Raw genomic sequence first — 16,723 nt, forward strand, 5'->3', positions numbered from 1 at the left:
TGATTTCTCCATGTACGGCAGTTATCAAGAAGGGAGGGACACGCTCCAGACAACTCTGCCTTTCTAAAATGATGTCATTAGAAGAAGATGCATGATTTGATGCCACAAGTCCACGAGGAGAGCGAGAAGCTGTTATGTCAATAGTGAAGGATGGCTCAGTTTGGGACCATGATTAATAAGAATAGCACTTGTTCCGGTGTGAGGAGAAAGAGAGAGGGAGGGCATTGGCTTCCACAACTATTTGCAAGAGTCCCAGGATGACTCTCTTTTGGATCCTTGAGTGGGTCTCGAGAACACCAAGAATTAGAACAGGAGCTAGACATACCTTCGAGAGCTTTCGTATCCTGGACTTTTTCTGGTCACTTTTCGAGGCGTGAAAACCATAGCACCTGTAGGAAACTCACATCTCAGTATTTCTGCTGTGTGTAAAGCACACTCTGTTTCTTGAGTTTTTATGCTGTACTCGTGTAGGCATCAGATAGTTGGTAAGTGTGCTATATACAAACAAATAAATTGTCTATCCCCCACGCCCCCTTTAAATGTCTGCTCCCTGTAATCACACAAACGAAGCCCGATATCATGCAAGTGTGCTAGAGCATCAACGTAAACAGCTGTTGCACTCTGATTTCCACACTCCAAACAGTGTTGGGTAGTGCTTTGAAGTATAGTCAGGGCAACAGAAGCATTATACTAATGCTGTAGGACAAGCCTTAACTCAACCTAGATCCAGGTTTTCGAGCCTCCAAATAGTCAAATCCAGTCTTGTTTTCAGGACATCCACAATGATTATGTATGAGCAAAACTGTCAGATTAAGAATCTTGCCGGAGATTATTTACTTGCCAGTTCGTCATTTTGAAAACCTGACTGATCTCCTCTTCAGTGTCCGAACAAGTGCAGCCATATTTTAAGCATAATTTAAGGTAAGCTATATATATATATATATCAGTAGAACATTCTCAGAATACACATTTGATTCTGTAATACGAAACCTGTTCTATTAGTCACGGGGATCTTTATTTCTTGTGATACCATCTCCATCTTTATGCAGGCATTATTAATTGTGAATCTTTGCGAGGTGAAGCCTCTTTTCCCTTTGACACTGGTTTATTCCATGTTGTAACCTCATTTGATAAAAAACTAATTCAATACAAGTTCGAGGATAACGGGACAGGACCGTTTTGATCATAGAATTTGATTAATCACCTAAAATATTTTATTTAAGCCCATACATCTTTTCAAACTCATTTGCAGAAAAGAAATAAATGAAGGATGAATTACATTGGTTGAAAACTTAATGAATTCTTTTTGTTGGATGCAGTATTTTATCACATGGGAACAAGGACAGCACCATTGCTCAAATTCTAAAGGTAGATAATTGTTTTATCTGCAAAATAAGTCTCATAATAGTGGCACAATATTAAACCAAGTTGTAAAGTATAGCACGCCTAGTGCAAGTATTGAATGAGAAATAAAAAGGAAGTTTGGAAAGCAATACCTAGTGAGTGGTCATGATTTAGAAGAACAAAAGGCAGGTGACGAAATAAATGTGGAGCGTTCAGGGGGAAGAAAATAGATGAACTAGATCAGACATCTATCTGCCACTGAGTTAATGTTGCTGTGCTCAAAGTAACTCAGAACACATTTTACATCATGCACGTAAACAAATGGCAGTTTTGTATGCTGCTGTACACCAAGGTGTCCTGTTCATCACATTTGTACCAAACTAGTCTTATCTGTTTCACTGTCTAAGAAGCTCCGACCCCCTGAGTTTCCTAAGGCAAAATGTTAGAGATTGCATTCATTCACACTTATGACTGCCAGCTAAAGACAAATGTTGGCTGAAACTGTACAATTATAAAATCTGCAGAGCTTGCAGATGTGAGGGGACCATGTGAGAAGATGAAAATATATTTTCAAAAAGCATATCTGCAACAGAGGGTCTCTTCTGACGGCTAAAATGCTTTTTAGGATCAGGTAACTGAGCCGTTTTACCATGCATTACCTCTCCTTCAATCTTTACAGATTACACAGTGGAACAGTTTATTTGATTTCATTTGTGATATCTCTTGTTTTCTTCTTTCCAGTTATAAGGCGTCCCCTATATTCTAGCAAAATGGCCTCTGATAATCGTTGGTCTCCTGAGGAATCAGACAGTCAGACATCTAAATTGCTTCGGAAATCAAAAGATTCTCCTTTTGTCCCGGCAGGTGAGCATTGTCCTTATTGAGCAACTTTCATATATAACAACACAATTCCAATCGTAGAAAACCAGTAGCACTGTCCCCAGCACCTCAAATGGATATTTTCCTACATATTATTATCTTGGCTCCATTAGCCTCCTGCTTTCTTGTTACTTTAAATTAAAACAATCTACCTTAAGGTACCTCCTCCAATGCTCACATTAGAAGCCAAGAAGGTTTGAAGGTTTAGTAATGGGCCTGAGGCGTCATAGTCTCAATGTTACTTAGTGTCATTCCAGTCCAGGTTACAGGTGTCTGATTATTAAGGTGTTATTGTAACACTCACATTCTTTGTTACATTTGTTTCAGTGCCCTTTTAGATTCTGTAGATGTACAGAATTACCATTCATAAAATGCAATCAGTCGCAGTGAGTTCAATGAGCATTGTGCTTCTAATGTTGGATAAGTTGATGGTCTGCACCCTAGGGAAATGGGCTATAATCATCCTGTACCAGCATTCTTTAAAATTCGGTATTTCAGAAAGAGGCATCTGGGCAAACCTAGGCAAGTGCGCATTTCTTCCCTTAGTTGAGCACTCAATTCCTCCCTCAGTTCAGCACTGAGCTCTAAATTTCTGCAATTGCTCCTTTAATTGAGAATCCATATTGAAACCGCGTTGCCAGCCCTGATCCTTATAAATGAACTAATTGACAACATTGAGCATTGTGTTGATTGCCTTTCTTAAGGTTGCCGTAGTTCAAGTATCAACATTACCAAAAATGGTACGATTAGGTTCTTTTCATGGTAATCCCCACAACTGTACTAAGTATTGAATGAGGGTAGAGGTCCATCGACCATTATTTATTTATTTATTTATTTATTTATTCAAAGTTTTATATAGCGCGAACAAGATCTTGACAGATATCAGAGCGCTTCACGGGGGGGGAGTGGGCAACAGGAGGGTGAGTAGACATAATAATTGGGTACAGTATAGTGAACGGTAGCATAATAGGATAACAGTCATGTGCTAATAAGATATAGGTAAACACTCAGATAGACAGTAAAATAAGGCGGTGCAGAGTCTTTGATCTAACTAAAATAGAGATCATGAAATAGCAGAGAACACTCAAATAGACACTAATATAAGACGGTGCTGAGTCTGAGCTAGCTACAATACAGGTATAGAGATAACAATAAACATTCAAATAGACATTAGGATAGGGCGGTGCAGAGACTCTGATCCAGCTGCCATAGAGATCAGTGGATACCAGTAAACCCTCAAAAGACAATACTATAGGACGGTGCAGAGTCTTTGATCCAACTGCAAAAGAGGTCAGTAGGTCATGAATAAAAAGTTATTGGATCATTAAGTATCCAACGTTACAAGATCGGTGCAAAGTCTCTGAGCAGCAACAGTGAGGATCAGGTGAACTTGGCCATAACGATGGCTTTCACTTCTTTCTTGAAGAGTACAGTGGAAGAGATAATCCTCGTTTCAGGAGGGAGTGCATTCCAGATCCTGGGTGCCATTCCTGAGAAGGAGCGTTTGTAGGTTTTTTCCTTACGGAATCTGCGAGGTTTCAGGAGCAGACTTTTTGTACTTCTATTGGATCTCGAACCTCCTGATATAGTCAACTTTTGAGTGAGGTAGTTGGGAGCCTTGTGGTGTATGGCTGAGTGTGTCATAACCGCAATTTTCAGTTGTATTCTGGCTTCGAGGGGAAGCCATTTCAGGGATTTCAGGTCAGGGGTTATATGAGAGTGTTTCCTTGAGCCCGAAATGAGTCTCGCGGCAGCATTTAGGGAGGCTCTTAGGGGTGCTGTTGTTGCTTGAGGGAGACCACTGAGGGCCACAATTCCATAGTCTATGCGGGGGATGACTAGTGCTTGTACAGTAGTTAGGAAATCTTTGGCTGGGAGGAAGGGTTTGAGTTTCCTCAGAGTGTTGATTTGGAAGTTAGCTCCTTTCGTTGCTTTGCTAATGTGCTGTTGCATATTGAGATTTGCGTCAAGTGTGATACCTAAGGATTTCGCCGAGTCCACGATGGTGGGTCGGACATTGAGTGCTGTTAGTTGATTGAGCCATATTTGGGTGGTGGTAATTTTCGCAGGGGGTGATATCAGGAGGAACTCAGTTTTCAACGCATTTAGTTTGAGGTGATTGTCGGCCAACCAAGATTGGGTGTTCCTAAGTGTGCAGTTCAGAAGTTTGATATCTTCCGGGGATTGTACCTTTAGGTAAAGTTGAGTGTCATCGGCATACATATGGAAGTGTACATTGGAAGCCTGGAGCAGGGTAGCGAGTGGTTCCATGATGAGGTTGAACAGCGTGGGTGAGAGGGAAGATCCTTGTGGGACGCCTAAATCTACTGGCACTGGAGAGGACAGCACGTTGTTGATCTTGAACTTCTGGGTTCGGTTGTGTAGGAAGGAAGTGAACCATTTGAGCACAGTCCCGGATAAGCCCATTCTGGTATTTAGGAGCTCTAATAGGTTCTAATGTTTGACCGTGTCGAATGCTGAGGAGAGGTCCAGGAGAATGAGGAGGCAGGAGTCGTTGCGATCCAGTATTTGGAGGGCGTCATCAATTATGTGTGTCATGGCCGTTTCCGTGCTGTGTTTCGCTCGGAGCCTGATTGATGAGGGTCGAGGAGTTTGAACTGGTTAATGTGTTTTGTTAGTTGGAGTTGCACACATTTTTCCAACAGCTTGGCCAGAGTGGGGATATTGGTGATAGGGCGGTAGTTGTTTAAGTCAGCCGGGTCAGCTGTAGGTTTCTTGAGTATGGGCGTGACTTGCCCCACTTTGAGGGAGTCTGGAATGAGACCTTGCTGAAGGGAGCTGTTAATGATTTTAGTCCAGAGTGGGAGAAGAACGGGGATGAAGTCTCTAACAGCATTGGCAGGTAGTGGGTCTGTGAGGTGATTAGAAGGCTTCAAGGTGCCGAGCAGTTTGTGTATTGCTTCTTCAGAGTAGGTGTCGAAAGACGACCAGGAAGCGTTATTTTTAGGTTGGGTGTCGGGCATTTTGGTGATGCTCGGGTATCGACTTACATCATTAAGGAGGTCACTCCTTATGTTGTCGGTCTTTAGCTTAAAGAAAGCAGAAAAGTCTTCACAGTGTAGGATGTTGTTTGTTGTGTCGTTTGATATTAGGGGTTGCGTCTTGGTTTGAGTTTTGACTAGTTTGAACAGCTTTCTTGGTCTGTTTTTTGCTTGGTCCAGCTGAAGGCTGAAGAAATCAGATTTTGCGCGCTTTATTTTCCCAAAGTAGGCATTTCTCTTGCTCTTAAGTATTTTGCGATGCCGTGATGAGGGGACAGATCTCCATGTGCGTTCTGCCATTCGCATAGCACGCCTGTCTTCGTTGAGTCTGCCATCATACCAAGGGTTCGAGATCTTGGTGGAGACTCTCTTTAGTTGCAGTGGGGCGGCTTCATTGATTATTGAATTCATAGAGTCGAGGTAGTGGTCAGTCAGTGATTGAACATCAGAGGTGCCAGGAGGGGGAAGGAGGCTATTGGTGAGGTGGGAGGCAGGGAGTTTGGGTTAAGGTTCTTCATGTCCCTTTTCCAGATCTTAGATTTGGTGGGTTGAGCCGAGATAGGTTTAACCTTTTCATTGATGAAGAAGGTGATAATGTGGTGGTCTGACCAATCACAAGGTTGGATTGCCCCTAATTGGGTGGAGTCTTCGTTGGCGATGATGAGATCAAGTATGGAGCCTTTGTCGTGTGTTGGGCTGTTGCATAATTGGGTGAGGTTAGACGCGTCAAGGAAAGATTTGAGACTATTCACCACTGCGTCTTTCTGATCGTTCCAGTGGAGATTGAAGTCACCCAGGTAGATTTGCGGGATCTGCCGACCAGCGTTGGATGAGATCGTGTCCATGAGTTGTTGGGTGAAGATGAGGTTGTCCCTGGGCGGGTGATAGATGAGATGTAGAGCACATACCGGTTTGCCCTCGCTGGAGATATCAAGACAGATGAGTTCGCAAGACGTGAGGGAGGGGGAAGTTATTTTAGCAACGGAGAGGTTACTCCTGAAAATGCATGCGATTCCCCCGCCCGTCTTGCCGGTCCTGTCAAGTCTAAAGATGTGGTCATTGGGGGGGACTAATATGTCCATGATAGGTGTGGAGGCTTCAGTTAACCATGTTTCAGTCAAAATGGTTAGGTCAAGATCCATTGATGCGACGAGATCTGCAATGTTGGAGGAGTGCCTCTGGGCCGATCTGCAGTTGAGTAGGATGCATTTGAGTCTGGGGGTGAGAGGGGTGATCGAGTGTTCTAGCGCGAGGGGTATTTTTCTGAGATTGTTGGGGATGGAGCATCTGCTGCTTAGAGTTGGGTGCCTAATGGGATTTGAGAGAATTGTGGGTATGGGGAGTCGTGAGGGCGATGTGCGTTTTACCGGGCCAGGGCCAAATGAGCGGAGGAGGGTGTCTAAGTCATGAACCGTCAGGGAGTTATGAGCGCGACGGGGCGGTGTATGTTGTTGCGGTCGGGGATAGTGGGCCAACGCGGAGAGTGTGAGCCCACCCGTTTCACCCCTGGAGCGAGATGAAAGCGAGGGCCTGTGCGGAGGGTGTGGCCTTTGTTGGATACGGAGGTGTTGGTTGTAGGTCGGTGTTGTCTGGGGTGTGTGTGGAGAAGTTCTTTGATGGTGTGGAGCTCGTCTTTGACTTGTAGGAGCGTTGTTAAAATCAGGTCAAGCTGTGAGTTGGGGCTAGCGTTGGAGATGAGGGCCGTAGGCGGGTTGTTGAATAGGGAGCTGGGATGCGAGCTGGGGAAAGGGGGGTGGGGTGTGCAAGTGTCAGTGGAGTGTTCTGCGGTAATAGGGAGTGGGGTGGTATTCGATGGGTGAGAGAGAGTGTGGGCGATGGGTGTGGGTGAGGGAGGGGTCGGCTGGGACGTAAGGGCGGGGACGTCGTTGGGGGGCGACGCCGGTGAGTTGTGGGATGAGTGAAGACTGAAGACAATAGGGGTGTCAGGAAGGTAGTGGGGGCTGAGTATGGGGGGGTAGAGAGGGGGGGATGTTGAGGAGCGAGGGGTGGTGAGCTCTGTGTGTCTGGTTGGGGGGGTGGGGAAGTGAGGAGTGAGAATGGGGGGGAGATAGGGTGAGAGAGACCACTGCCGCGTAGGAGGGGAGATATGCTCCGGGCCGTTGTGGGTACCGCGAGACTCGTAGGAGGTGTGGAGTGGGTGGAAGGGAGGGTGGGGGTATGTGTGATGTGGGAAGGGGGACGATCTTCGTCAATGAGTGCGGGTGTGGAGTGTGGTGGAGTGGGTGGAGTGATCTTCGACAATGAGTGTGGGGTGTGGAGTGGAGTGGAGTGGGGTGGTGTGGGGTGGGTGGAAGGGAGGGTGGGGGTATGTGTGATGTGGGAAGGGGGACGATTATCGTCAGTGGGTGAGGGGTGTGGAGGTGTTACGTTGGGTGTTTGATTAACTATAACACTGGGGGGATGGGTGGGGTGTGTGTCATTCCGCTGGTGGGATGGGCAGGGTGGGTTATGTTGGGGGTGGGTGGGGGGTGTGTCCTTCCGCCGGTGGGATGGGCAGGGTGGGTTATGTTGGGGCATGGAGTTGGGGGGTGTGGTGCATCTTGGTGTGTGCGAAGTGGGGGACCGCATTTTGGTAATGTGATCTAGGAAAGTAGGGAAAAGGTGGTCGAGTCGGTCGAGATTCCTATCTGTGGCTTGGAATAGAATGATCCCGTTGTTGTAGATGGTAATGGTGGCTCTGCCGGGGAAAACTTGGGATGGCGTGATAGAGAGCGTCAGGCTGTGAGCGGTTTTACTGGTGGTGGAGCTAGTGAGAATGGAGAGAAGCGCTTTCCTCCACTGTGCTCTACGCAGAGTGTGGAAGATGATATCAGTGCTCGTGGCTCCATTGATCTGTGAGAAGTAGGTGTCCACACACGGTGTTTCAGGGTGAGCCTTCAGGAAGTTGTGTTTGTAACGTTTGGCGTTTTTTTTGGAGAGCCCTGGTGGGTAGTTAATTTTGTAAGTGTGCTCGCCTGTGCGTTCCATGGTGGAGGAGGCGTAGGCCGACGAAAAAAGGGGGGGGTGTACGTGGGTGAGTTTGTGAGGTTGAGGGACAGTAGCCTAAGTGGTCTTAGGTATGGGCAGTGGGTGTGGATGACTAGTCTAAGATGGCTACCCCAGTGGAGGACTAGTCCAAGATGGCCACCGGGGATAACATAATGGGTAGTAGTCCTTTCTCTGTTGTTGGTGATGTGCCTTAGAGGGACAGCTTCACTTTACTTTCTGCACTGGTAATGCTGATGAAATGCAGGCAAAAGATTTAGGTGTTAACATCAGGTTAATGCATCACGTGACACTAAAGAGCCGCCAGAAATATATGAGGTAGCGATCGTTGTAAAGTGAGTTTGGTGCCCATTAAGAAATAACCAGGTTACAGGAGGCAGTATAGTACTACAATAAGGACACTCTATCACCTGAGTTGTAAATACATGGATGTATAAAGTGCGCTGCCTATGAGAGGAGATTAGTCTAAGAGAGACCAGTTCTTAGGGTAGGGTCACTTTAAGGTGAAACTGCTCCCGTTTTATGCCCCCAGCCAATTTTGAACAGGGTAGATTTAACATATGTGATCTGGGGTGATTTAACATATGTGATGTGGGGTGATAAAAAATACCTCTTTGAAGTTTCTGAAGTTTCTGGGCTGGTCAAGATGTCTGCCACAAGAGAGTAGATAAGTCAGGGTTTTTAGTCCTTTGTCTGTTGTTGTCTTTGTTGGAGAGATCAGTTTCCTTTTCTGTTGAGGGCAGGTCGAGTTAGTCCTGCTTCTATGTTGGTGCTTCCTAGTTGCTGCTTGGTAGGGAGGAGAGAGACTTATCTCCGTTTGTGCGACCCTTGATCTAGTTGGAATGCAGCTTTGCAGACATCTGGGGTGGGGGTGAATTTATTGCTCCTGTTATGGCCCCCGCCATTTTAGGCAGTGGAGACAATGAACATGACAATGAACATGACAATGAATTATCTTCTAGAACAGCAGGTCTTAACCCGCGATCAGCCGTAGTTCCAGTATCAATATTACCAACAAGCATTTACAATGCAACGGTCTCGCCTTTGCAAAAGTTAGAGCTATTGGCATTGTAAATGACAATTTTTTTATTTATGTGTTGGTTTTGAAAACAGATAAATAAATGGCATTGTCATTTACAATGCCAATAGCTTAATCTCTCGCAAATGCGAGACCTATTGCTTTTGCACCCACACACGGAGAGCCACACACACACAGCAACACACACACACACACACACACAGAGACACACACACACACACACAGAGCCACACACACCCACACACACACACAGAGCCACACACACACACACAGCCACACACACACAGCCACACACACAGAGCTACACACACAGAGCCCCACACACAGAGCTACACACACAGAGCCCCACACGCAGAGCCACACACACAGAGCCACACACACACACACACACACACACACACACAGAGCCACCTGGTGGATGTGGTGGTGGTGGATGTGGTGGTGGATGTGGTGGTGGATATGGTGGTGGATGTGGTGGTGGTGGATGTGGTGGTGGTGGATGTGGTGGTGGTGGAGGATGTGGTGGTGGAGGATGTGGTGGTGGAGGATGTGGTGGTGGAGGATGTGGTGGTGGAGGATGTGGTGGTGGTGGATGTGGATGTGGTGGTGGTGGATGTGGCGGTGAATGTGGTGGTGGTGAATGTGGTGGTGGTGGATGTGGTGGTGGTGGTGGTGATGGTGAATGTGGTGGTGGTGGATGTGGTGGTGGTGGTGGTGGTTGTGGTGGATGTGGTGATGGATGTGGTGGTGGTTGTGGTGGATGATATAGTGGTGGTGGTGCATGTGGTGGTTTTGGATGTGGTGGTGGTGGATGTGGTGGTGGTGGTGGATGTGGTGGGGGTGGATGTGGTGGTGGTAGATGTAGTGGTGGTGGATGTGGATGATGTGGTGGTGGAGGTGGATGTGGTGGATGCGGCACAAGTCCAAATGTTCAATGCACCAGTCTATATAAAACGTGGCTATTGGCCTTTTCAGGTTACCCTGGTGTAGGTTGTCCACTACATCTGAGTCTAGGACAGTGCCACCACAAGCACCTGGCACATGCCTATCATGCTGATGCCACCCCAGGCTAGGGTTTATGATGCTGCATCCTACCTCTGTTAAACATGCTCTTGGATTCTGATTTCCAAACAATCGCATCATAAAGAAGTTTCACTTGTCTCCACTCAAATGCAGGCTTGTGCAGTCCATGTGCCAACAGTATTACCAAAGAGCATAACAACGACCACTTCAGCTACTGACTTATCCTGGCATCACCCTTTCCCTCCACCTCAGCAAGGTACTAAACACATCCTCTGCAACATGCTGGGCATTGTTTTGACCCCATGATAGACAATGCTTTCAGGCCAGCCCTATTGCTTGCCATTACACCATGCCCTCTCCTTGTCAGCCCACCTCCGCTTCTCATATCTGGATATGGATACAAGCCTCTATCCAAGGCTGGCGCCGACCAACTTCCTCTGTCCACCCACCAAGCCATATTCCTAAGGACCCAGTCATGATACCATTCGACCTCCTCTTCTCCACCTACCCAGGCGCTCAACAACATATGTCTCTACACGGTGGTGAAGAATATAAGTGGGTGAGCAAAGAAAGGTTGAAGCGTGTTAAAAGCAAGTGTGTGGCTCTGGGTACCACTGAAGAACAACTGCCCCTTACTCTCTCCGTCCCTCCCTCCACCATAATGCATCTTTGTAAACATTTAAACAATGATACGTATTCAGCCTCCTGTTAACCGAAAGAGAGACCCTCCAATGCATTACAGGCATTCATCACCTCCAAATGTGTCTTATTGCTTCTACTGAAATAACGCTTTTAAATTCAACAGCCTAATAAAGAGATAACGAGTCGAGGGATAGCAGGGCACCTGCACTTCAGCATCATAATGACGATACACAGGCTTTTCTATTTAACTGACACGACTTGGGCCTTCTCGACTCATGTTTGTACTGTGAATAGCAACAGTGACGCCCGCTTAATCCAAGTAGTGTGATGTGTACTAAATTTACAGATATTCATTTTCTTTTCTGCCCGTTTTGCCCCTTTTCACAATTGATTCACATAAGGTTTAGCTAACTCGTTTCGACAAAATTCCCCTTCACATACTAAAGTAGATTTAGTAAGTGATTTCTATACACTGCCAACCGGCTTTGTTGCCAGAGTGCAGTAAGGAAGCCCTCAGGGGATAAACTACCCACAAAGCATTGCTATTTCCTGTATGTCGAGGTTGAGGTTGCAGATGCAAGACCTATGAAACTAACCCGAAATAAACTTTGACTTCAGTGGTTTTGAAAGGGTGCCATGGCCCTATGCAGCGAACGAAAATGGACTCCATGCTCCCAAGTTAGGAAATAAAGAGCAACCATAACTCAGGAGTACTAGGCCCCTGGGGATCCTGGGCCCTGGCCTCACTTAAGATGCTGGAAAAACCAAAGATGGTGATGGACGGAGCGTTGACAATACAAACACTCACCCCCAGTCAACTGATCTGGGTTTAATCCATCACCGTTCTTTAGCTCACTCTGCCACCCCAGTTCAAACATGGCCATATGCAAATCAGTCTGACCCTGTGCCTCATGGGAACAGTCCAGCCCAAACTGCCAAGCCATGTCTTCCCTGGACCGGAATCAAGCTTCCCAGGACCGGTTTCTGGCATTACAGCCGTCTTCAGCCGGGCTTGCTTGACTCCAGTGGTAAAGTGAGCAAGGGACTCACTTCTGAGCATACCCTGCCAACTTAGGACGAACAAAGAAAAACCAAAGGTGGTGATGGACGGAGCGTTGACCATACAAACACTCACCCCCAGTCAACTGATCTGGGTTTAATCCATCACCTTTCTTTAGCTCACTCCGCCACCCCAGTTCAGACATGGCCATATGCAAATCAGTCTGACCCTGTGCCTCATGGGAACAGTCCAGCCCGAACTGCCAAGCCATGTCTTCCCTGGACCGGAATCCAGCTTCCCAGGACCGGTTTCTGGCATTACAGCCGTCTTCAGCCGGGCTTGCTTGACTCCAGTGGCAAAGTGAGCAAGGGACTCACGTCTGAGAATACCCAGCCAACTTAGGGCGAACAAAGAAAAACCAAAGGTGGTGATGGACGAAGCGTTGACAATACAAACACTCACCCCCAGACAACTCATCTGGGCTTAATCCATCACCGTTCTTTAGCTCACTCCGCCACCACAGTTCAGATATGGCCATATGCAAATCAGTCTGACCCTGTGCCTCATGGGAACAGTCCAGCCCGAACTGCCAAGCCATGTCTTCCCTGGAACGGAATCAAGCTTCCCAGGACCGGTTTCTGGCATTACAGCCGTCTTCAGCCAGGCTTGCTTGACTCCAGTGGCAAAGTGAGCAAGGGACTCACGTCTGAGCATACCCTGCCAACTTAGGGCGAACAAAGAAAAACCAAAGGTGGTGATGGACGGAGCGTTGACAATACAAACACTCACCCCCCAGTCAACTGATCTGGGTTTAATCCATCACCGTTCTTTATCTCACTCCGCCACCCTCACTGAAGATGCTGCACTTCTGGAAGCTGAGTCTCACTCTGATTTAATTGGGGCCGGGGGAGGGGGAGGTGACAGGTGGGGTGGGTGGGTGTGTACACACAGGAATTCGGTAGAATAGAACCGTGGTTAATCACTTCCTCCAGATTCTTTGAAGGGCGCCGATATGAAGAAGGCGCTACTGCGCCTGAACAGTGGCTGAAAGTGCAATACAAATGTCAACTGATGTAACAGCGCCGTTTGTCAGCTCCATCTGACTTGGAACCAATCGCTGGAACACATTTACGGGCACACTGGTGGAGCGAGGGGGCATCTCGACGGATGTCTGAAACGTCACGTGGCTGTGTGTGATGCAACGCTCGAGGATTCCTGCTAGGGGAGAAGATGGCTGATGACATGTAGCAGTTTGCCAGAAAACATGGCATTGCTTAAGTAAATAGAGGCGCTGAGTTTGCGCGGTGTGCTTTGCGCGGCGCGGTGGATTCAAAAGCCCAGTGCTGCGCTATTTGGGATGTAGCATTAGTGAACACCAATTCGTTGCTTGTTAAGTACAGCTTCCTGCTGCTACTTCGTGCGTCTCTATAGCTCTGGAAACAGCGGCTGCAGCCTGTAACTATGAAGTAGAAAAAGAGCACCCAAGAGAGGATTTGAATTTTAAACGGGTCAATGAAATGCCCGTATTCATTGTGCAATTGTGTTTCACTGCAAACTTTTGGAAGCAACTGTGACAAGTCCACGTCTCCCTGAACACCAGGGAGTTTACGGATTAGCTTGTAAAAGCCATGACTGGAACATCAACAAGCGCTCGCCATTTGTCACTAAGCCCCATCCTTTTCGGATTGGGGGGCATGTTTTTTAGTTTCTTTCTCCCCTCTTCTCCATTGGCTGGAATGTAAACAACGGGCGTGTTTTTGACTGTTTTTTACATTCCAGCCAATGGAGAAGAGGGTAGAAAGAAACTAAAAAACACGCCCCCCAATCCGAAAAGGACGGGGCTTAGAGCGAAAGAATGTCGTCACTGGGACCTCTTCTCCAATGGCGGGCTGCCGTTTAGGAGGCCAGCCAATGGAGAAGAGGGGCGGGGTTAACCTCGCTACTCAAAGACATTAAATCTTGCGAGCTCGAGTGCGCGCACCCAACGCCATGCGAGACCTAAAAATGGTACGATTAGGTGCGTTTCATGGTAATCCCCACAGCAGTACTAAGTATTGAATGAGTGTAGAGGTCCTTCGACCATTATCTTCCAGAACAGCGGTTCTTAACCCGTGATCCGGTGAACCTGGGGTCCGCAATGCCAACTCAGGGGGTCTGCAACTGCTTAGAAAATTAAATAATATTAAATTACTTATATGTAAATAGATAAGCAAAAATAAATGTTAAATTTAAATTGTTCTGTAAATGTGAAGGAATTTGAAATTGGAGGCTAAAAATTAAGTCAGTATTCTCAGGTTGATTTGTGGGAGAAGGGCAAGTGCATTAAACAGACTACAATATGGAGGATGGGTGGCTCAATTGAATTTAGAAAAATTCCAGCCTTCCCATTAAGATCATTACATTTTATATTTGTTAGTGAAGTAAATAACATATTTCATCATTTGTGTACTAGTTTGATGCATGATTATGTATTTTTGTGTATTGTTTTGCTGTTTAAATCATCAAAATTGCTTAGGCCAAGGTCCCCCAGATTCCAAACATAATTCAGTAGAGGGTCTCTAGGTTTACAATAATGATTCGTAGGGGTCCCCGGACTGCAGTAATGCTTAAGTGGGGGGTCCACTGAGATCAAAAGGTTAAGAACCACGGTTCTAGAAGAATTCCTAGCCAGGTACACAGCCTTATATATCCCCTTCAGACTGGATAGTTATCATCCAAATATGGAGCTCTTCACAAATGCCCGACTCAGGTTTTTAAGGCATTCCATGGCAAGCCGTCCTCTACAGGTCCCACATGGTCAGTTGAAACCACCTTGCAAGGACACTAAGTTTTCCATCCCTAATCCACCAAGTGCCATGTTGTGGTTCCGAGACATCTAATGACTGCACTTGCTTGGCTGGCATAGAAGGGGTCTGAATTGCTTGTCATCCCCTAATGGAAATGCCAGGTCCTGCAACTCAACGCAACAAAAAACCTTGACCTTTCGTAAACCCCTGTTATTATGTTTTCAGCTCCTGGAAACTGTGCATGCTCTGTTCATGTTTGCACCAATCATCAACCATGGACATATTTCCTCAGAAACCTAATCCACCCAAACGTTTATGTCTGGTTATTATGTTTAAATTGTATGTAGAGCACTACTAGTGATAATGTTATTCGTAAAGCCTTAGATAAATGGAAAAGAAATAGACAAACGTGCCATATCACAAAAAAGAAATGTAATGTTACTTTAAAGGTTTGATTGACTAGGGCTTAAACTGAAATTCTACTGTTACTATGAAGCAGTCGCCTAGCTGTATGCACTGCTAGAAAGTAAGGCCTCAAGACAGGATCATAACATGCTGGTCACTTCCCCTTTCCAAAGCAAGCCTACCCGTCGCTTCTTTCTCTGATTTGATATCGGCCAGCAATAACTTATGTGAATTTAACCAATCATGGGGTTGTTGTATTAAGGCATTAATTTTAGACCACGTCTGCTCTCTGACTTTCGGCCTAAAAACGAGCCTTTTCTTCAGTCAGTGTGTACTGCTGGCAGTGTCCCAAGATCTCAGGGATTTCGAATGTCTGACAGGAATGGGATCCATTCCAGATTTTCATCGCAGTCACTGTCGAAATGTTTTCCGTTTAGATTTAGAATATACTAATGTTCTTGTGTGGCTAACTTAAAAATCTGGCATGGATTCTTCACTCCCGGAACTTTGGTGGATACCCTACTTTATATAGTGACCACAACAAGGAGGGTCGCTCTAAACCTGCCAGGCTTTGTGCTGTCCACTTACAATGTGAATGCACACTACTATGTCGGCTCGTGCAGGGCACGTTTAAAATACGAATACTGAATCTTGGTAGGGCGGAATTTGTGCACGGTCATTCCAGGCCTCTAACAAGGTCATAGGGAGACTGACCTAGTTTTGCCGGAAGTACCCATTGCACATCCCGTGGCACCAGATGCCCTCTTCAAAGAGGGCTGTCCCAGAAAGTTTATTTTTAGACGAAGCCGTGCCCTGAATGCCTTGATATAGCACAGTGATGTAGTTTAAATAACTTATCAGTGTTTCCAGTGAGATAAAACGTGGGACTCTGCCAATATGCACTCAAAAGTCTGCCGCCGATCTTTGCTGGCAGCAGTTACAGAACAACTACCAATTGACGTGGATTTGACAGCAGCACTACCTCCGCCACTCTAAGCACTTAATAATCTGAGACCAAAAACATGTAGTTCCGTTTTTTAACTTTCCAAAACCACCAGACAACATAATGATGGGTCACTCACTCGACTTGACTCCACGCGACCTTTGCCGGATCTGTAAGCTTAGCACTGTGCCAAAGCTGTAATATACCTCCTAAACAAGTAAGAAGTTTAAAAGCAGGACGCGGAGTACTAAATGAAACTCTTGTAGCAGTTGATCATTGGTTACATCAACCACACCCATAATTTAATCTGGTAAAACTCCAGATGTGGAAGAGTATGTGCTGGTTGGCTGATTTCGAGGCATCAATGCGAGTATGTACTTACCTTACTAATTGCTACGCTTCGCCCCCTAAAGTTGGAGTGAGTCGATGCATTGAAAACGTGCATTAAATGATGATGAAGAAGTCATAGATGTCGGATCTCTCTTGAACTGCAAGACCTTTTTTTCCAAGTTTTCTGCAACATAATCAGCGGTTTTAAATCTACACCTCGCTGTCTTTGCTTTTCCAAAATGAGGATGGTGACTACCTCCAAGACCGTAACTTTTGAAATTATTAGCATTACTTTCCACAGACCAAAACAGGTCCACATGGAAA

At 46.3% G+C, this 16,723-nt stretch overlaps 1 protein-coding gene across 1 annotated transcript in view; it reads left to right on the forward strand.

Moving 5' to 3' along the window:
- Positions 1-16,723, forward strand: part of HIGD1C (HIG1 hypoxia inducible domain family member 1C) — a 40,837-nt gene that overhangs the window by 2,161 nt on the left and 21,953 nt on the right. The window contains exon 2 of the mRNA XM_078688842.1: positions 2,086-2,208. Within this exon, the coding sequence (XP_078544968.1) occupies positions 2,115-2,208 (94 nt within the window). The 5' untranslated portion in view covers positions 2,086-2,114. The remainder of the gene's footprint in view (positions 1-2,085; positions 2,209-16,723) is intronic.

This window comes from Lissotriton helveticus, chromosome 1_1, assembly GCF_964261635.1.
Source record: "Lissotriton helveticus chromosome 1_1, aLisHel1.1, whole genome shotgun sequence".
In the NCBI taxonomy this organism is placed as follows: domain Eukaryota; kingdom Metazoa; phylum Chordata; class Amphibia; order Caudata; family Salamandridae; genus Lissotriton; species Lissotriton helveticus.